Source organism: Nanorana parkeri, unplaced genomic scaffold (assembly GCF_000935625.1).
Source record: "Nanorana parkeri isolate BGI_ZX_2015 unplaced genomic scaffold, ASM93562v1 scaffold1097, whole genome shotgun sequence".
NCBI lineage: Eukaryota > Metazoa > Chordata > Amphibia > Anura > Dicroglossidae > Nanorana > Nanorana parkeri.
Window position 1 is genome coordinate 469,591 of NW_017307365.1, and position 22,779 is coordinate 492,369.

Here is a 22,779-nt window from a genome sequence, read left to right on the forward strand (position 1 = left end):
ATATATACCCTTTGGATAAAACTGAGCATAAATGAAACATTAGGTGCACTTGGCTGCCTGGCAATTTAATTTCCATACTTATTAGAAAAAGGAAAACTTGTGTGTATTAGGACTGCATATACTAAATGGGCTTATTTTTCTTGTTGACAATGAAAGAGAAGACCTTTTATTTTAAAGAGTGAAGAATAAATAATGAGAAAAACACTTATAGATTTGTATTTGCAAAGAGTAATCTAAGAGGACCTGGAGTATTTAAAAGAAAAGTGGCTTTTTAATTAAACTGTGATAACCCCATTAAGCAAAACAAACCTGGCAGATTTTGTTCACTTTTTTTCAGCCTGTTTTATTAATCTTCAATTTTGCACCTTTTTTTCCTCATCTACATCCTGTGAACAGTAAAATTGCTTTCCAGATATAGTGAAAATCTTTGCATAGAGCAAACATTATTATTCCAGGGTAGCAGAAATCTTGCTTGTATATAGGTATATACTAGGTAAACTCTCTAGTAAGTCACTTCTCTGCCCCCTGTGCCCATGCTGCATTTCCAAAGAACTAATTATATTTCATCCTGTCCTGTGTGCCCTGTGTGTTTTTGAAAAAGAAGGTTCATTATGTTTAGTGAGAGCTCAAATATATTTTTAACTTTTTTTTTTTTCCAGTGGGGAAAATATGTTTTGCATTAATATTTTATATTTGCCACGTGTGGCTAGATGGTGGAGCACTATGCCTGGAAAGCATGTTTTGTGAAGCAGTTGTGCTTAGAATAGATCTTTGTGAAGCAGACATACCTGGCAACATCTTACATAGTTACATAGTATTTGAGGTTGAATAAAGACATAAGTCCAACCTATTAGGATCTCATTCTAGGAGTACCTGTACCCCTGTATATTACGGTCCCTTAAGAAATCGTCCAAAAGTTTCTTGAACAATTCCACATTCTTTGCTGAAATCACTGTCTGTGGCAGTGAGTTCCAGACCCTAACTGATCTTACTGTGAAGAACCCCCTTCGCCCCTTGTGCTGGAATTTTTTTTCCACCAATTTTAGGTGGTGGCCTCTAGTTTTTGTAATGGAGTTAATTTTAAACAGTTTATCGCTAATGTTGCTGCCACCATTAAACACAGAAGTTGCCACAAAGCATGCAGCCAGAGTCGGGCTTTTTTACTACAAGGCCTAGTATGCTTTACAAATGTGACAAAAGCACCCTGTGATGAATGCTTATTTGTAACATAACAGGTTTTTTTTTTTTATTTGCAAACACCTAAAAGTGATATAAATTTGCAAGCTTGTAAATATAAAAAAAAAATTACATTTCGCCAAAAAACAGTGTGGTTTTCTTTTTGAAATGTTTTACATGATATATATGAAAATGGATTTGGCACTGGCTTTACTCCAAAATACAGGCAGACATGGATATTCAACAATAAACTTTCACATTCAGTATCAGTTGAGCAGTATACTTATATGTGTCAGCTAATTCAAACAAATGTACTCTAGGCAAATTGCTAAATGCACAGTTGAAATACATATATGTGAGCTACAAAAAGATTTGTCACTCAGCTTACTTTTAGTCTTGTAATACAGTTTCTCTGCCAGACATCATCATCTGATTTCTGACTTCCATTTTTCCACTGGTTTTAAGCAGTAAAAACAAAATGACAACACCACACTGATAAGGGCATCACTCTGATTAGTAAGTTCCCATCTTTACATTGACAGTACTTTGTATTGCACCAACGCCTGGCTCATAGTGCTTAGTGTTGCTCTCCCACTTGGAAGCCGCAGGTAGCTAAAACAAATACAGCTTTAAGTAAACAAACTATGTTTAAAAATGAATATGATTTTTAATAATTACATATTTGTTGCGGTTTTTATTTACCTATAGAACTTTAAATTTTAACTTCACTTCTACTTAGTGTGCTCATTCCCCTAGACAAGTCAAACAATTGATCCTGTTCCACAGTCTATGCTGTGCTTGCTGCTTGACAACACACAGCCTCTTCAAAGTCTATTCATTTTTGGCCATGTTGTGGCAGAAAATGACAGTTCATCTGCACCTTTGTTGATACTGCACAGTTTAATGAAGGTGTGTGGGATATGTTTTTTTTCTTCTAAACCTGCAGCTACCCTTACGTGTGACTAAATTAGGCCTAGAGAGATTTCATAGCTTTTTAGGTGTAAAGCATTATCGTCAAAGGCACTCCTCAAAAAGAAAATGTAGATGGGAGAACAGTACTGTTGACTAATAGATCAAAATGCCTTTTGTGGGCAGTTTCCCATGATATCAGACACACAGGACTGGCTGACACTTTTTTCCAAAATGCATTTTTTGTGTTTATTCCATGTGGTATCCAGAGAGAGAGCGTACCTCATATATTAAAATAAAAGTATTGTACGGTTTCTTATGCAGCTCAATTAACTCTATGGCAGTGCTTTTTGTCAAAATGCTGCTTATAGGAATTTAAAAAGAAAAGGCAGTGGACAAAAATGCAGAGATGTTAACAATGCTTTTGACAAAATGGAACAGATTTTAATATGCACGTTGCATGCAATTTCACATGCAGTCAACTGCACACAAAAAAGAGCAGTTTCACCCAAAATATTTTTCTTTGTTTTGGATAGAGTGGGGTGAGGCTTGATTCTGGTCGAGTCTTCCATTTTGTCCAGGATCCCAATTCATTAATGGTATCCCATTAAAAAAAAATGGACAGCTTTTTGAGGTCGTTATAAAATCACAGATGTTTAACAGTTTTGGGGGGTTTTTTTTAACTTGTTTATGTCTATTATACTGAGTGTACATTATATAGCAAAAGTTGAGGGCTGTAACCAGTTATCTAAAATTTGGATTTGAGTCTTTAGGTGAATTAAAAAAAAATATATATATATATTTACTATTCAGCTTAATCACTAGCCCAACTTCTTCCAGACCTTTATTGCATTAAAGTCCCTCATTTTCACCTTACATGCCTGAGGTGCCTCCATATGCTTTTGTGATGCCTTTTGTGTTATCAGGCCAAGGTTACTTGCAACGGATTGTGAGAAAATGTTCTGCAATTGGTTTCTATCAAAAATAATTTTGGAGTTGTCACTGTTAACTGTTATTCTACTTACGTTTTAGGTGTATTTTCTACAAAACAGTCCAGGCATATGCTGCTTAAGTATTTTGCATTTCATTTTTGTTTTGTATGTAGGGCTGGGTTATTGGGCTGTATGGGTTAAAATGAAGACTGTTGAATATTGCTTACATTTGGCAAATGAATGGTAATCTCATAGCTGTGGTATACCTAAATATAAAACTGTGATTTGATACAAAATGCAAAGGGTAACAATGTATTAGCATGAATGAGCAGAGGAGAAAGCTGCTTTACTTTTGCATCCTGAATATTTATAGAACCTGTTGTATGTTGCATGCATGAAGTGGACATACATAGGCACTAGAGGAGGAAAATGTGTCTGGTAATATCTGCTGCAGCTGCATGCCAACAGAATCCTTTCTCCCATTGTTAATATCCGAAAAAAGATTGGGAAAAAACAACTGTATGGTCACAACTTTGATATGTAAATCACTTTTTTTCTTTTTAATATTACTGGAATGTGTGCCTGGAATAATAGTACAGCTTTCTTTAATGCATCCATAACCTGTAAAATATCTTATGGAATCTGCAGAGCATTGGTATGCAATTTGCGTTCCTTTTAAAGAACATGATGTGTCTTAAATGTAATAACTTGCAAAACTGTAAAGAAAAAAAATATATATTTCTTTAAGAGACTATATAAAATAAAACAAATCCACTCAAACCAGCATGGTACAAAATATCCAACTATATGACAAGAAAAAAAAAATTCAAAAAGGTCTGAATAAATATTCTAAATATCGAATGTTGATGTGTGAATGAAAATATTATTTTCCTATGACAATGAGCCTGTCACTGTGAGGTTGCTATGAGAGAGTCAATGTTTTACATGTTTGTTTAAGAAAAAAAGAAACAGTGCTAGTGTTTGTATTATGTATTTTAGTTCAATATTATTTATACCGCATAGGCTAGGCATGGATGCATGTGCATTTTCTATGCTGGTACAGCAACATAAATATCTGTGTATTATAAATTATTTTTACCTTTTTAAAATGATCATTGTGTGAAATTTATATCTTGCAAAACAAACACTATATTGTGTCTTCATTTGTGTTTTTCTGTTTTTTTGTTTTATTTTTATGGGAACAGGAAATGAAAAGGGTATTTGTTTACTGTGGTGTTGTTTGACTAATTTGTAGGCTTCACAGATTAAAAATAAAAACATACATAAAGGGAAATTTGGGGTTTTTTGTTTGTTTGGTTTTTTTTTGTTTTGTTTTTTATGTTCAACAGGGATTTTATCAACTTTCTGCGCTGTCCAGACTTTATAATAAAGTGACACTAAACTCTGCAGTTAAATGTTAAACATGCATTCAAGTACCTTTAATTATTAACAGAAATGTATCTTATTTGTGTATCACTCAGCTGTAGATTCTCAAATCATCTCTGAATTCATGCTGACACTGTCCTTCCGTCTGGAGGGTGGCTACTTTTGTTCCCCATGGTCCCTACATGTGCTGCAAAGTAGCCACTGCTCCAAGTTCGCTCCCATGATGGACTACAATCTCATTTAGTTAAAAATAAATTTTTGGGAGAACTGGCTACGGGAACGTGTCCAGAGAGTATCTGTAAATGACACCTTTTCAGACTGGGCTAGTGTAATGAGCGGTGTGCCTCAGGGTTCTGTGCTGGGTTCAACCTATTCATTAATGACATCAGGGAGGGAATAAATAGCCATGTTTCCGTGTTTGCAGACGATACAAAAATAGGGAGGGTACTAGAAACGGATCGTGACAATATAACATTACTGGGGCTGAATATAGGAAGTGCAAGGACTTTAAGAGGGAACTTTTAAATAATTTTGATTAAGTTTTTAAGCACCCTATCAGATGGAAGAGGTTGCCATATTTTATGTTTGCCTGGCAATATTAAGCAATTCAGTACCAGCATGTTACACGCACTTCATTAGCAGGCCATTTTCCAGTTTTCAGCGCTGTGCAAGTTTGGCTGAGAAATCCTCCATGATGCAACACTGTAACAAAATAAATTTTATATCATTTTTATCATTTTTTTTGCGACAAACAGATCTGTCTGTTAGTGGTATTTTATTACTGCTTTGAAAAAAGCCTGTTTCTCTTACTTTTGTTTCTAAATTATAGCAAATACAAATGTCAGGACAATATGAAAATCCCCATAATGACCCCTTTTTGAAAGGTAGACAGTCCAAGGTAATCTGATTTTTGGCGCAATTTTTTGTAAAAGAAGAAACATGCCAGTATTAAGGGGGTTAAAACATGGAGTTTGGTAATAGTGCACAAGATACAATAAATGTACAGGTCATAGAAAGAGGAGGTGGAGGTGAATGGGCTAATGTACATGTCACATACAGTGGGAGGATGGAGATGAAGGGGTTAATGTATAGATGTGCAGAATAAGGAGGTGAATAGGTTAATATACAGGTCAGAGCTGACCTGTATTATTAGTAGACTTAATAAGGTCTCCTCTCTATATGCCATAAAGTAGGGAGGTCCTTTTTCAGGACCAAGTACAAGTACTTTCCCTCATGTACTTGCCGATATCAATTACTGATACTTTTTCTTAAAGGGACAGGTGACTTTTAATGATCCATAGTACAACTACATGTTATGTACTATGGATCATGATTTAACCTATTCATGTTAGCAGGGGAGAATTGCTGGAGTGTAGTGGAGGTGTGTGCTGTATATATGTGCTACATATACATTACACTTGTCCAGTACACTATAGCAATAGATTTACAGCCAGCCCCATCCCAGCTTCCCTCACTCACAGTTTCACTCCGATCCCTGTTGCCTCACGAGGTGCCTCTTGTAGTCGGCGCTGGGCAGGATCGCTGCATCGCTTCTCGGTGCTAAGCTTGTGGGAGGCGCTCGCAATTCTGCCCTGCTAACATGAATAGGGTAAATCATGATCCATAGTACATATAGAGCACACATGTCCTGTACACTGCAGTAATAGAGTTACAATCATCCCCTGCTAATATGAATAGGTTAAATCATGATCCATAGTACATAATAGTACATAACATGTAGTTGTACTACGGATCATTTAACCCATTCATGTTAGGGGATCATTGTAAATCTATTGCGGCAGTGAATTGGGAATCTCTACATGTACTATGTACTATATATAGAATGCACTGCAGCAATAGATTTACAATTCTGCACTGCTAACATGCATGGGTTAAATGATCCGTAGTACAACTACATGTTATGTGCTATTATGTACTACAGATCATTTAATCTATTCATGTTAGCATTGAATAATTGTAAATCTATTCTTGCAGTGCATTCTATATATACCTGTAGTACATGTACATATAGAGTGCACTGCAACAATAGATTTACAATTATCCTCTGCTAACATGAATGGGTTAAATGGTCCATAGTACAGGGCTACATTGGAACGTGGGTCTAAACAAAACTCCCCGGTGAACAAAAAAAGTGAACTGTGAAATCACAGCACACAAAAACGTGCACAAGGGTGCTTGGTCCTTCAATAAAAAAGGGACCTCGATTCCCGACCCCCCCGGGGCGCAAGGCTCCTGACAAGGTTTGAGACTGTTGGTCCACCAACCTGAAGGCCGGTGGACCCCGATCCTTTGGGGACCTGCAAGAACAGGTCCCACACAGTACTAGGTATGGGGCTCTCCTAAAGAGAGACCCCCCCTGGGTGGGAGGAGACAGAGAATCCTATATTAGGGCACAGAATCTCCTCCCCACATCAGGAAAAGGCCTCGAAGGAACCTGCACCTGCTGCATCTGTGGATCAAATAGACAAAAACACAAAAAGTGCCAATCGTGCATGTAGTGCAATAAATAAATAAAGAGTGCCAGTGCACCACGCTGACAGGCCCTAGGGGCCGGAGTGCAAAAATATTGCCCCGGACTAGCCATAAGGTCTGTCACGGAGGCGTTGTGCAGAAGTGGTATGCAAGGTGGTATGTGACCAAGTGCATCAGTGAGTCAATGTGGGGTCCCACACCCAAGTGACTTTCTGAGCACCCCTGGGACGCCACCCCCAGGGGGCACAACACCACGGGCTCTGCCGCCTCCCAACCCTCCAGCCAGACCAAGCTTCGCACCCATTCCCATCAGAAGATAATGCCGTCTGGGATCCATCCCTACCACGAGTGACAAGTCCAGCATAACCAGACCAGAATCTAACCGGGAGAGACTGTACCCCATCTGACACCCACCAATTACACCAGAGAGTACTCAGACACAGTCCACCTTTCTACATAGGCGACCATGTCCTTTCCCCTCCGGCAACTGATAAGAACAGATACTACACTTGATCTTAGCCAAAAGGCAGAGAATATGGATCATTTAATCCATTCATGTAATCAGAGGAGAATTGTAAATCGATGGTCTCCAGTGTATTAGCCGTCTGTACTCTATATGTACCACAGCGACGAGTCAGCCCTTGTCCGGTGGGAGGAGCTCCAGGTGGGGTCCTAAATTATTTTGCACAGAGGTGCCGGCCAGCTAAATTAAGATCTCACCGAGAGCTCCTCCCACCGGACCAGCGCTGACTAGCCGCTGCTCGTCGGCACTGAAGGACGGCCCTGAGCTGAAGAGGAGCGTCACTGTTGCTCCGGTGGGCGGTGCTCCGAGTGAGGTAAGGAAAAAAAAAACATGGCGCAAGCTTCGGCGCTATGTATCGGGCATTTTGACAAGTACAAGTACTTGTCAAAATGCCCTGTATCGGTCCCGATACCGATGCTAGTACCGGTACCGGGACATCCCTAGCTTAAAAGCTTCCCTCTTAACAGCCACATTAACGGAGGCTTGATTTGTCTCCCAGTAATGTTGGTTCACACCTGCAGCCATTTGGACCTTCTCTACAGTTAACCACAGATGACTCGGCCTTCATAGGGGAACAGTTTTGGAGTGCATAACTGTGAGATTAAAGTTGATCACTAAATGGTTAGATATAGTGTACACTATGTATGCAATATCCTCCACATCGGGAAAGAAGTCCACGGTCACAAGTGTATAATCCAACGTGACAGGGCTCTATATGTTTTTGATTGGCAAGAGTAAATATTGTGGTCATGGTATATTCAGCCCCATAAGTCAGTAAGGGACAGGGTGTTGCACACGGAGACTTATTATTTATTTGGGGTGTTTTTTTTTTTAATGTATTTAATTTTTATTTTACACTTAAAACAGGTCCTCTTTATGCTATCACATAAGGGGGATAACAAGCCCACTATGTGATAGATAATATACAGTGCCAGGTCCTCTTTTTGGAGACATGAGGGGTCTCTAAGACCCCTTATGTCACCTAGGGACCCCAAAAGAAGCTGATGAAGCAGAGATCTGCTTCATCAGCTTCTTCACTGGTTCTCACACAGAGAAATGACAGCTAAAGGCGGACGTGATGTAAATCACATCGCTTCCGCCTCTATACAGGCAGCTGCCGTGCCGGTCCACGATTAGCTGCTCCTTCATATTAAACCCTAGAGAGTTTCATGCCATCAAAGTCTTTCATACTCAGGCTTTGGCTGATTTCTAAAGAAAACAAATTGTAAGACTTTGCAAACCCTTTGTTATGATGCATCTAGAATGTATTAAGCTGATTCAACTGAGAGCTATATTGGACCTTATGGGCTTTAGTTCTCTTTTGGTTCACAGGACTACATTTACTAATGTACTCCTGCGACCCAAAGTCAGAATATAGCGGGTACTGCCCGATATATGCTGACAGCATTGAGCCGCGCTGCAGCTGGGAACGATTCTGACAATATTGACTCACTGCCTGATTGACAGCTGGCTCTGCCTCTCTAGAGCCAGAGCCAGCTGTGTCTGTAACCTCCCTTGTCTATCCCTTTAATGAGTGCTGGAGGAGGGGAGGGGGGAATCTCTGCGGGGCTGACTGACAGTCACCGCTACAGGGAGAAGCCATGAGCTGAGTGATCAGCAGTTTGTGATGGCTCAGTTCTCATTCTACAGAGCCGACGTGTCACAGCTGCAGTATCACACGCAAGCTCTAAGTATTGGGAAGAGTACATTTTACTTTCCCAATAGTTCTCCTTTAAATTCACAACTAGTACTTTTACCTCAGAAGGTTTAAGGATAACTTATAAGGGTTACCTCACTTAGCCCTTGTCAGTAAATACTGTCATATACTTTTTTCTTGCCGAGAGACAGCAAGAATAGCTAGTGTGAGGGGGAGTCTATGTGGGCGTAAGATTGAAATGACTCTTCAAGTCAGGCACACGGTCACGGAGCGCTGCCCAACTTGCGGGAGCAGCTACACGGTCTGCATCTCTGACGGCAGACTGCAGAACTGCTCCTGTCAGCTCTGGCCGGAGCTCTGTCAGTTCTGAGCTCCGGCCGAATGATGGATCATTAGTAAGGTCTAGTGCAGACCTTACCAATGATCACCACTAGATAACCAGGGAACGACGTGTCTCCTCCCTGCACGGATGAAAGCAGGTGAGGGGGCTTGGAAGGAAAGGAGGGAGGAAGGGGGGCTTTATTAATATGTGTGCTGGGGGGCTTTGGAGGGAAGGGGAAGTATATTATGTGTGCTGGGGGCTTTGGAGGGAGGGACACCTATATTTCAGGTACGATTGGGGATTGGGGATGTGTCACAAACTTGCGTTTTCCTGCAGCAGGAATACCTAATCTGTCGTTTACATGTAGCAACTGTCACCCATTCAAGTTAATGATCGGGTGACAGCTGCTGCATGTAAACGTCTACATACCGCATGTAATTGTATGTGATGTGATTACATGCAGTTTCAAAAACAATCACTATCCCTGGATACACAATTGTGTATCCAGGGATAGTGACAGATTCCTAACTGCATGTAATCCTTTCACGTATGATTAAATGCGGTGTGCAGGCATTTAAATGCAGCAGCTGTCACCCGATCATTATTTTGAATGGGTGACAGTTGCCGCTTGTAACATATGCATACATTAACACTGGTACCGTATATATAGTAATGGCCCCCACGAGACTATAACATTTGTCCAGTGGCCCCCGACTAAATTGAGTTTGAGACCCCTGCTCTACAGGGTAGTGCCAACTTACCTGGTCAATGTCACACTACAGTAACATGTTATATTATAATTTGTAAAGTTTCACAAACCCGAAAGATGTGGATGTTAACCAGTGCTGGAAGCACAAACCATTCCGTGGACAATGAAAGCCATTATATAAAATGCACGCATCCATATTTACACCTCATATAATTACATAGCAGCTATCCTGTATTTGACCATGGCTGCTAGCATCCAAAGGCAAGTAGTAAGGTGGCACATGCATTTTTTACCTTGATCCTTTAATACAACTAAGATGAGATATTAGCGGTATAATTTCTAGCACTTTCACCCTACAGTATGCCATAAATGTACTTTATATCAGTGCTTCTTAAAGTGTGGGTCGCACCTCCAAGCTAGGTTTTTTTTTTCAGTTTAATGTATAATTGGCAGTTTAGTGTAGTTTCTAAGGTCCCGGCCCCCCTTGTGCACATTGACTGAACTTTCTTTAACCCAGGAGCAGTGGAGCACAGCTGCTGGACGTAAAGGTAAGGAGGGGGAGGGGGCTTGGTAGTACTGAATTATATAACCTCAAATAATGCAGCAAAGAATTATGATAAAATGAAACATTATTTTTCATTCGATTCCAACTTGCTGCCTGTTATCAATTTCAAACACAGCCTAAGCTGTCTTTTCACAATCCCACATGTGCTAAATAATTCTTGTCGTCTAGGTGAGAACACGGGGGTGAGAAGCAGCGTGTGATTTGTCTAATCTTCATGGAAACAGCAAGCCACATAGAAAGGGTTTTGAACTGCGACACATTTCTACACGGGTGTGATGAATGATAAAGCATTACCGGTGAAAAGACTTCAAATGTATTAATATATCTTATGAACTGAGTGAAATATCAGTATATATGAACGTGACAGTTCCTTCACTACAATTTGGAATGCATTTAAATGTGTGACAGATGTAGAAAAAAAAGTAAACCAACAGACAATGTAGTAAGGTCTGCAGTAGAAAACAAATACAGGCTCATATATTATGTCAATGAGAAGTTCCAGTTGCAATAGTAGTGATTGCAGTTTCAGCAAAGAAAGGGTTAAATAACTGCATTAAAAGCCCTGTATGCCAATATTTGACAGCTATCTATGAGTGACATCGGCACATACGTCTCAAAGAGACCATATCAGTAAGTGCACAGAAGTCACCTAAAGCCAGCCTGTAAAAGAAGGTGATGTATATCTACCATGCTGGTGGCCTGGACCTTCAAACTCCACTGTGTTGCAGATCTGTGGTCGCAGCTGATATCCAACACTTTTGGGTGTGTCAGTATTTGGTTCGCAGGTGCACAGTGGTGCCTCGAGAAGCCATCCACAACTCTGCCCCCGGATATATCTCAGGCCTTGTCTCAAAATATCACCCTAACCGTCCACTCCGCTCTTCCCTAGACCTCCTGCTTTCCAGCTCCCTAGTCAACTCCTCCCATACTCGCCTCCAGGACTTCTCTAGAGTCTCTCCCATCCTCTGGAACTCTTTACCCCAACCTGTCCGTCTATCTCCCACCCTGACTGTCTTTAGGCGTTCCCTGAAGACTCTTCTCTTCAGGGAAGCCTATCCCATCTCAACCTAACCACTGAACCATCACATTCTCAAACAATTCATCCCCACACAGCTACCTCCTCATGTATCATTTCCCCCTCCTCTTTCAGATTGTAAGACCTCAGGGGCAGGGCCCTCCTTACCATCCTGTCTTGAATTGTATTGTAATTGTTATGTCTTCCTTACATTGTAAAGCGCTGAGCAAACTGTTGGTGCTATATAAATACTATGTAATAATAATAATAATAATAACTATAGGTCTTGTGTCAATACTAAATACAGGAGCCAGTGGAATGAACCACAACACTTGTAAAATAAAAATTGAATACACATAAATCTAACAGATCTAAATCATCAGTTTGAATTTTGTTTAAAGTAAAATCATATTGGCCCAAACCCATCATTTTAAACGGCAGGCACCCCTAGAAGTCTGCAAGTGACATAAGTAACCATGTATCCTTTTCTGTGTGTTCTTACTCCCTATGTAACATATTGTATTATGTAGATTGTTTCTATGACATGTATCATTTGTGATTTATTGAATTGTAGATCTTTATTAAGGCTCCTGAGGAAGCATACTCGTGAAACGCGTTGAGCCTACAACTATTCATAATCTGTTCAAGCCAGAACAACCTATGTATATGTATAGATATGTAAATGCCATTATTTCTGTCCCATACTTATTATGTATGACTGATATTTGAAAAAAACATGAATATGTACAATTTGTGGCACCTAATAAGCCCCACTTTTGCTAAGTTGTTTCTTCTAATATTATAGGGCTGTGGTATCACCCATTTACCTCTTACTCCCCCCTCTTTTATTTACCATATGTGTATATTTAATGTTTTATTTAGGGATACACTGGGACCAGTTTTTCAGTATGGAGTAGGAGCACCAATATATTTTTTCCGGTACTCACCGATACCAAATATCGATACCGGCATCCATGGGCCCAGATAATCAGGAAGCCAGGTGGCGGGTCATGTGGACAGCATCCTTGGAAGGTACAATGCATTCATACACCAAGCATTAAAAGAATATTTAATTGCGGGACTACAATTTGCAATGATTTTTAGCAGCAGTTTTCTTTTATTTCTATACTATGTCATTTATTTAATAATTGTGAGAAAATGACAATCACAATTGTGCATTTTTCTCTTACATGTGTAGAGAATGTACAGTAGCAGTTGCATAGAAAATACATTGTGCAGAAAATATCAGTTTTTACATTGTATTTGACAGGTTATGGTAGGATAAATGTAAATGAAAAAATGTACTGGGGACAAACACAATAATTCATATGAAGGCATACAAGTGGTTTTAACTTCAGGCTTTTCTCCTCTGATCCTTAAATGTCTCATAGTCATCTGGTATTGTATCTGCAAAGCAAAAATACATTTGTCATTCTTATCAACCATCAGAAAACAATACAGAAATTAGTATTTTTCGCATAATTATTTTTTTTCTTCTTAATTTATGAACAAAGTTCTTGTTCAGGCAGTTGAATTGATATAGGCAGTAGATTGTCTGCAAAGAAAATTGTCCAATGTAGGATGTAAAGAGGAGACTAAGGAGGAGACTACTGTGTTCATAAATTCCAAAGCAGCTGTGTGTGATGGAGTAGAGGAAACGGGGAACATTTCTTTAAATAAAACAGTGTGATCTGAATAGGGTTTCCACCTTTTCTTCAAGTGAAACCCAAACACTAACTCCGCATGGCAATATTTTGGGAAGAGTATACAGGAGAGAGCGAGGATAGACAGCCAAGGGAGAAAGTGAGGAGAGACAGTCAAGGGAGAGAGAGACAGGAGAGACAGCCAGGAGAAAGAGCGAGAGACAGCTAGAAGAGAAAGCAAAGACAGAACCAGGGGAGATAGAGAGAGGAGAGACAGGCAGGAGAGAGAGCAAAGAGAGAGAGAGCCAGGAGTGCGAGGAGGGACAGCCAAGAGAGCGAGAGGAGAGAATTAGGAGGCCTTACACTGACCGCCAATGTAACGGAACTATTCTCAGTGACTGCCACAATAACAGAGGTATAAACACTGACCATGCAATAATAACCTTATTTGTGCCCTGCTCTAAATGCAACAAAACCCCAGCAACCAAATAGATCATACTCATTCAGATAATATGTGAACTATTTATAAATTCCCCAGGACAAAAAAATCCCTTTTAGTGCATCAATATAAACCACTTTGTGATACTCACCCGACACTCACCCGACTGGAATATCCTTATACCACCACTGTGTATACAAACTGCTCACCTGTTTGACCTTAATGGAAAAAGGTCTCAGAGCACAGATCCCTTTTTGGCACCCAGCCAGTAGGGATAATGCCTTTTCATATGTGGAGTATGTACCCTGTTTTCCCGAAAGTAAGACCTAGCACTATTTTTCAAGATTCCTGTAATATAAGACCTACCCTGTGGTAGCATGTGAGGGGAAACTAGAAGAGCAGGAGTGATGGTATCAGCCTACGGGGACATACTGTATTAAGGGGATGACAGGGGACTCCCTCCGGCCAGCGCAGTGACAGGGAGCACTCCAGTACCATACTTCACCAACTGCTGTCCCCCTGAAGGCACTGCTTAATATAATGGTACTGTACTGTAATGTGTACCGGTAAATGGTACCGTACTTTACAGCGCTGTCCACTGTCTGATGTCCCCACTGCTGCACCGCTGGTCCCGCTGTCCCTGATGGCAAAGGAAGCCACAGCTGTAGAAAGCAAGGCTGCGGCGGCGGAGGTAGCAGAGCCACATTAGCCGATACTTCATCTATAGCGCCGGTTACTGTGGCAGGCAGAGTGATACCAGATGCACTCCGCCTGTGAAAGAAAGGGAACAGCATTACCGATACTGACCAGTAGGAAAAGAAAGAAAGAGCCACAGTATTATTCTCATTCTTACCATACCAAAAAATAAAATAAGACATCCCCTGAAAATATGACCTAGTGTGTTTTTTTGGGTTAAAAAAAATATAATACAGTGTCTTATTTTCGGGGAAACACGGTAACATTGAGGATTGTATCCGCTCAAGACACCCGAGGACATGAGGCTGAAGAAAAACGTCCTGCACCGAGACACTGCCAGAATGCCGCACTGTACCACCTTCTACAATGCGGGGGCGTGTGCGGAATTTGCATATCAATTAACAACGATATTTACATATTAATGATTTGTGAGTTATTTATATGTAAACAGTGTTGCCCATTCATATATAAATAGCACCGTCAGTCGGGCCTATTTTCTGTCAGGGGGCCAGTAGCCCCTATCTTAATTTTGGTTGCCCCTGTCTGCCTGACATCTTGTGCCTGGATCTCAGTTGCCATGAAAACCGGAGACAGCATTCAAATTCCGGACTGTCCGAATGAATCCCGGACAGGTGGCAACCCTAGGTCTGCATACAAAATCATGCTCCACCTCCTCACACAAGACCGATCCATTAATTCAGGTGGACCTTCAGATTAATGTTAATGTTAGATGTTTAATAGCGCAACCAGGTCTTTCACTTTAAACTGAGCTTCAAGACTCCATGAGTCAGCCCTTCTGCTTTTAATTTTTTAATTTTCTGTGAATTGTTTGCAGTTTTCTAGCTAGAGATCCTGTCAAATCAGGTGTATCAGATAAGACAGCCCAATAACCAACTGAAGGAGCAAACATGGCAGATGGAGCTAATTGTGAGTCAGTGTCCTAGCATTGTCACCCTGCAACAGGAAGTGCTTTTACTGGCAGGATCTCCAGATAAGAAACTTTGCTAAAGATTTATGAAAAATGTGCTTAAAGCGGAGCTCTGGGCAAAATGTTTCTTAGTTAAGAGCTTGTTTTTGTCTAGGTACGAAAAAAAGTTATACTCACCTGATTCTCCAAGACACACTTTTAACAGAATCTATCCTGATATTAGGTGTCTATGGTCAAAAACTAAAAATAAATATGTATTTCTGTATTGAATTTCCATAAGTTCTATCCCACTCCTAATAACCATATCCATCTAGAAGTTTGTAAACTTACATATTGAAGATGTACTTCCTCAATGTACTGACACAATTTCACTCAGCCCTGTGAATATGCACTTCCTTGTAGTTCAGAAGGCATGCTTTGTGATAGTTGTGACACAACTCAACATGTGAACTTTCCACAGTGTAACATCATCATTGTTTGCTGGAAGCAATGCTTGATGGGATACAGTATGTAGTCTTGGGAAATCACATCAAGAAGCAGGGGAAGAGATGGGCAGACAGAAGGCAGCACTTCCTACATAAAAGCAATTTTTTCAAGTATGCTTTGATTACATTATGAACTATAGCAGTTCTCACCAGTGCGTTGCACTGAAAAAAAGTAGAGCCTGCTCTACTTCTTTTTAGCGGAGGGAAGCACAGCGCAATGCAACATATTGGTGTGAACTTCTCTCATTCACACCCATTCATTTTCGGATGTCCTTGCCTTGGCAGCCATTGAAAAACAGATGCCAACACATCTGGTGTGAATGGGGCCTTAAGGGGGAGCTACAATTATATATCTGCCTCTGACTTTCGAATGGCTCGTTAACACTGTGACGACATGGTAATCAGTTTTATGAGTTGAATGTGTATTGGTGTTGAGTTCTGTTTGAGTGCGTTATACTGTGTAACCTGGTTATGAAAATACTATCAGCCCCTCCCCTCATTATCATCCCATTATCTCTGAAGGAGCTCAGAACAATGACATTCTGGCCAGACTCCTGCTATGGCTGTCTGGAGCTTGTTAGTAGGGGAAACCCTTTGGTGTTATGAAGACAGATTGTCTGGGGAAGGCAGGGTGGATGTGATGGGATTATAATCTGATCTCATCACTTGCTGTATAAAAGGTTGCACAGTTGCTCAATAAATCAGAGTTTGTTTCACCCTACACTCGTGTCTCGACCAGTGACTGGGGAAACTGATAGCTAAAGATCTTCAGGATGCAATATCTCCTCAGCAAGGAAGAATAAAGCAGCGGAAATGCTCATCCTGAGTAAGGGGGTCCGCCACAAACACCATTAACGGTGACTGACAATTTTCAGAAACTTGTCATTGCCAGTGACCACTAGGGTACATTGAAAATGGTCAGAGCACCTAATCTCTATGCTTGTATTCAGTTAGTGACTCTGATGCTATTCAAGCCAGGGGACTTGAACCAGGTTTTGGTGCTTTTGGTAGTGTGAGCAGGTGCCAAGTCCTGCTGGAAAATGAAGTCAGCATCCCCATAGAGCTCGTCTGCAGAAGGAAGCATGAAGTGCTCCAAAATCTCCTGGTAGACGGCTGCGTTGACCCTGAACTTAATGAAGCACAGTGGACCAACACCAGCAGATGACATGGCTCCCCAAATCAACACAGACTGTGGAAACTTCACACTGGACTTCAAGCATCTTGCAGTGTGTGCCTCTCCATTCTTCCAAAAGATGTCACCAGCACTCCAAAAGTAGATTCAATATATTTTAATGACAACGGTCATTCAAAATCACAAGTACTTTCGGGGCCACGTTGGGTCCCCGTCATCAGGCTCAGAATAACACACTGTGCAACCCAAACCTACATATATATACATCCGTGACCTTTAAAAACACAGCCAATCCCGCCCCCAATTGCATAACAAGTACATGTTTCCCGCCCTGTCAGTTTTGAATTAGGTAAACAACTGGTCAGTTAACAGCTGTGTGGTAGTACCGCCCCTCTGCTCACTCGCGCAAGCGCATAATGAACTGGAGGGCCGAGGCTATGCATCAATACAGGTTCCAGCGTAGTGCAGAGATCTAACGCCATTGGTCCACCTAGTCATGTGGCATGTTAAACACGATCCATGCAAATTACGCAGTGTCATTCAATATATAACAGAAGTGCAGAATCATACAACTGTTGACAAATGTGGTCACATATAGTTGCAATAATGAATTGTTGCAATCGTAATTTAGATATGAAAAATATCAAGAAGGTGTAGCCATTGCTTGCCCCTAATAAAAAAGTTTTGGATTTGTTAAAGAAATCCAAATAAAATATAAAAATTAATTCAATAATTAGTGATTGGCATTCGTCTGTCTATCTCTGAATGTGTCCTATGTGGTGGAGAAGAAGCTTCTACATACTATGTAGTGGTTTTCCAACATGGTCTAACTGACAAACTTCTGTCTTCCTGTGAGGGTGTTTTTTTATGGAGGTGTGTACATCTTATCATAATGATTCATTGCTCTTCAGTATTTTTTTTTTTTAAGAATGACCTGCACTTTATGGACCATTACACACTACCCATCCAGAAATATTAAACTTACCATTACAACGATATCTTAGGTTGGACCAAATTATGCTCTCCTGAGAGAAACAGAAGACTCCAAGACGTCCTCCTCTCATTGTAGTGTCAATTATGACCCCAGAGTCTGCTACCAGCTCAGGACCCTCAAAAAACTTGACCCTAAAAAACAAAATGTCACATGTACAATGACCGTAAAAACTTGAATCGCACAATTATCAAGAACCCACTGCTCAAGTAAGCTGTTGTAACCAATGTGGAAGTTATATGTTCAAAGAGTACAGATGATGTGCAGTATGACAAAGTGAACTTGGTCTACTAGTAATATAGTATCTGTAAAGGGTTGCTGTAAGTTAATGCTTTTTGCATGATTGAAAACCTCAATTTAGCATGAAAGCATAATGCATTTAGACATTATTTACTAGGGCTGCATCATCTTTAGTCATGAAGAATATTTCAAGCAGAAGTTAACTAAAAAAATAAAATGTGAGGAGGCAGGCCTTTTATTGCGATCTTCTTCAGAATGTACACTAAGCTGTACTATCCATTTTATCCTAAACAAAAAAAATTGTAAAAATGAAAGGTTCACTTTAGTCAGTCCTCCACCCTTCAAACTGAAATTTGTTTACAAAAAACCCTACAAAAGGAAGCGCTTACAAAAATAACCTCAGCATGGCTTCTGATGCATGTGGGATGTGCAGGTGACATCACCATCATCACATTCAACACAAGCTTTAATATGTGTTTTGTATGCTGTCAAATTTAAAAGATTATGTGGCTTAAAAACAATGCAAAAATCATGGGACTATGCAAAATAAATTAGCAATATACAGTAAACTCCCCATTATCTGGCATTCAAGCAACCAGAACTCTCAAGCAACCAGAAAAAAAAAATCAAGGACATGTGTCCTCAATATTTTTTGCCAGTTCCTTGATACACATGTCCACACTAAAAAATGTTGTTAGCAACTAAATTTATTGCACTAAATTTATTGCACTAAATTTATTTAGTTGCTAATGAAACTCTATGTTTTCACCTCGCTGCGCCCGACAGCTAGGTTCCGCAGCTGGAAGGTAAATATATACAACGGGCAGTGGACGGGTGCAATAGCCAGCCTACTATCGGCTATGACAATTTCAAATAGCCAGTAGCAGAATTCAGCCAGCAGATGAATAGAGCAGGGTTAATTCTTTAGAGTTAATAGTAACTCTCCAGCAAACAGAAAGTACAGTTATCAGGCATCTATCAATCCCCATGGGTACCGGATAACTGGGAGTTTACTGTAGTGTTCTGTGTGTTGAAAGGGCTGATTAACACCATATGAGTTGTTAAAAAAAAAAAAAAGGTCTACCAATTAAAAAGTACACAATACGAAACGCTGGGATCATCGGCACTGTGTCAGGCAATGCACACCAGCTGCTGTATGTTTACCGCAGCCGCTGGTGTGATTGCCCCTATAAGTGTTCTATAGGTAAACATATGATTTTCCAAGTCTAATTTGTACTTGCCTTATGTATCCTACTGAAGGTCTATTTTGCAGGAACCAGCGGTATGATGTCTTATCTTTCCAGCCCACATTTCGGGGATCTTTCCATAGTAGTCTGACTTGGTTGGCTGAGTCTCCTGTGTGCCACAAGGAATTCCTAAGTTGTTCCCCAGGCCCTGTAGTAGACTTGACAGCCTGTTGCAAAACAGTTAATGACAATTTAAACAAGAGTATATAGGTTGAATTAGCTAGACTGTCTTGCAGATCTCCTAGTGTAACTAAAATCCCATAATTTGCTTTGATCTTTTTTGCCAAGTTTTGCACATCTGAAAATATAAAACTTTATTTGGACTGTCATAGATAAAAGCAAAACAATATAACTTATACATGTTTAATTAAGTAGTAGACATATAGGTTGTCTGAACTAACCTAATTTACAACCAGCTGTATCTCATTGCAGGATGTGAATAATAAATAAGGACGCATGCTGAAATGTGTCCTTACATGTGTTTTCTGACTGTTGGTTGCACTTATACACTTGGCGATCTATTTATAAACAATTAATTGGGCTCTTTACCCTGTGAATATCTGTGAATGTTCATATTGTGTGAATAATGGCAAAACAATATTGCATTTGTAATACTGCATTATAGCCAGTAGATGGAGCTGAGGAGCATAGGAAATAAGTATTTTTTTTCTATGCTCCCCAGTCACACTGTTCACTTCCTTGACAAATTGTGCAGCACGTGACTGGGGAAGGTTTGGTTCAATGGAACATACGCAGTAGGGCGAGCCTGAATGGAATTCAGAATTTGTTTATGTCATGACCATTTGTGGCTGCAGTACATTAATGATATTTTCATAATTTAAAATAGGTGGTGTCCTCAAATTTGAGTAATTTGTACATTTCTTGAGAGTCGCAATAAACAAATTTAAATCACATGCAAATAATTTGTGAAAAGAGGTTACCCAAATTAGGTTGTTGAAAAAGCACTGACTCAGGCATATACTATTATCCTTCTCAGGCTCCCAAGCTAGATAGGGTTCCTTTTGTGCAAACATATAACTTTCTCTCAGATGAATTCAGAAATACTTGCTCACTGGTCTACATCAGAAAAACTACTGGGCTATTTAAGTGTCAGTTCCAAAAGCACAGGAGTGACATCAGGGAGGCGCTCGAGAGCCACCATCTGCACAAACCAAGCAACCATTACAAAACTGTTGCGCTCCATTTTGTTAAAACCAAACACCAGATCCATGAGTTGAGGGTGTGGCCATCAATCAGGTCTCTAGCTCAAAGCATGGCGGTGACAGATACCATATTCTTCTTAAGAGAGAATCTTTTTGGATTCACGCACTGCAGACGGTGGCCCTGAGAGGCCTTGATACCATGTTATCACTCTTGTGCTTCCTGCCAAATGTTAGCCCAGCTTCTCATATTAACTGCTTGCTCCATGTATTCAGATTGTAGTGTCAATTAAGATATTTTGCAATTGTTTAGTCACTTGTTCACCTGTGTGACTGTTGTACCCCATGCATATTCAACATCTCCATTTTCATTAGGTCCAGTCGTGCCTCTCATTGAAGGTTCAAGATTGTTTACTTTTATTTTTGTCGTCTTTTTCTTTTTTTTTCAGTATATATTTTTCTTTCCTTAGTTAGGGGTTGTATTTTTTTTTCCCTTTTGGGTTTATATCCTTTTTCCGTTAAGTTCTTATTGGCCAGTCTCTTTTTTTGACGCTATGTACTTTAATATTTTATTGCCCTGCATTATTATTTTTCACCACAAGATGGAGTCTCATGTGGTTTCTTCCAGATTAGATTGGTCTTTTCCGCAATATTATTTTTTGCCACTAGATGGAGTCTTATGTGCTTTCTGCCAGAATAGATTGGTCTTTGCTTTCAGGCTGATTTGCACTAGCTACGGGTCACTTCCAGTTCCTGGAATGCACAGGCATGTGCAGTATGCTCACTTCCTGTATTTGGAGTGCAAACTGCTCTCCATGCTGAGCTAAGGCATATATGTGCAGTCCTTTTAAGGACTGGTGATTGCAGATTTTGATAATGTTGCACAGCTAAGCAGCCTACTATAACAACTACAGCAGCCGAATTTTATGACATGATTCTTTGGGAAATTGCATTTAGGGCGATGCACACTTTGTTTACTTTATGGGTGAGTACCAGACCCTGCATGGGCAACCAACTTGCCACATAGAATTGTAATTAGATGTTGGTGTATAAAGAGAGGTATTGTTTTTTTTTTTGTTATAGACTGTCACCTTGAGAAAGAGGGCCTCTGTGTCTTTGAAAGGTTGGTGGTTTTGTTTTTTTCTTTGCACTAAGAAATTTTTGCTTTGTGACCTTAGTAAATATCTAAGGCCTTAACTGTTTTGGATTTAAACAGTATGACTGTTGGCTGTGCATCTTGTAGAAAGGTACAGGTCCGGGACGGACTTTTGTCTGGGGTACTTTTGCTGTCTATCATAGAAGGTTGCCAATGGAACAGGTGTCCACATTGGATGATTTGTTTTGATGACAAACCTTACTGGGTTATTCACAAAAGGGTGAAGAGTTTGGAGAAGGCAGGAGAAGTGAACAATCTGGGACAACATAGCTGAGCTGGAAAGTGAGCTGAATTGGAGAATTTTTCTAAATCAGCTATGTTGTCCTAGATTGTTCACTTCTCCTGCCTTCTCCAAACTCTTCACCCTTTTGTGAATAACCTTGTAAAAGTTTTGATTTCCCCTCACAATCTGCCTCAGTGACAATGGGATTGATTTCCCCAGTGGGGACATACACTCACACTCAAGTTTGTATTGTGTATGAGGCACTGGATCTTCAGTGACTGATGTCTTGTATTGAAAAAGACAAGTTCAATGTAAAGAGCTGACTAGCTTTGCGAAGACTGCTCTCATAAAGCAGGGTACCCCTGTGTGGGCTCTGGATAAAGTCCAAAATGTAAAAAAATAAGCAGGTTTTAATAATTTCTTCTTACTGTGGAACCAAACAGCCAATGTGTTTTGGGGGGGTTCAAGCACACCCCCATTATCAAGGCTTGAATGCCGTATGAATTAACTCATCAGATACAGTAGCGGTTGATCACACAGTGCCAGCTGTTGTCACCACAGGCAAATTTAAATAACTATACAACTTCAGGTAATATCCTGTTAAATCCATTTACTTCACGTTCATACAACATTAACACAATAAAAACTCGACAGAGTGTCTAACCCTCTCTTGCTTTATCCAATACAAAAAAAAAATCTTTTTATATTCATTTTAAGGGAGTCAGCTAGCTTTCTTCTATAGTACATACAGT

At 40.1% G+C, this 22,779-nt stretch overlaps 1 protein-coding gene across 1 annotated transcript in view; it reads right to left on the bottom strand.

The window, feature by feature from the left end:
* Positions 1-13,041: 13,041 nt before the first annotated feature.
* The window catches only part of LOC108796348 (cartilage oligomeric matrix protein-like), a 90,010-nt gene continuing 80,272 nt past the window's right edge, over positions 13,042-22,779 (bottom strand). Inside the window, exons 23-25 of the mRNA XM_018567810.1 lie at positions 19,483-19,655; positions 17,996-18,135; positions 13,042-13,094 (exon numbers count right to left, since the gene is read on the bottom strand). Coding sequence (XP_018423312.1) covers positions 13,042-13,094; positions 17,996-18,135; positions 19,483-19,655 — 366 coding nt within the window. The remainder of the gene's footprint in view (positions 13,095-17,995; positions 18,136-19,482; positions 19,656-22,779) is intronic.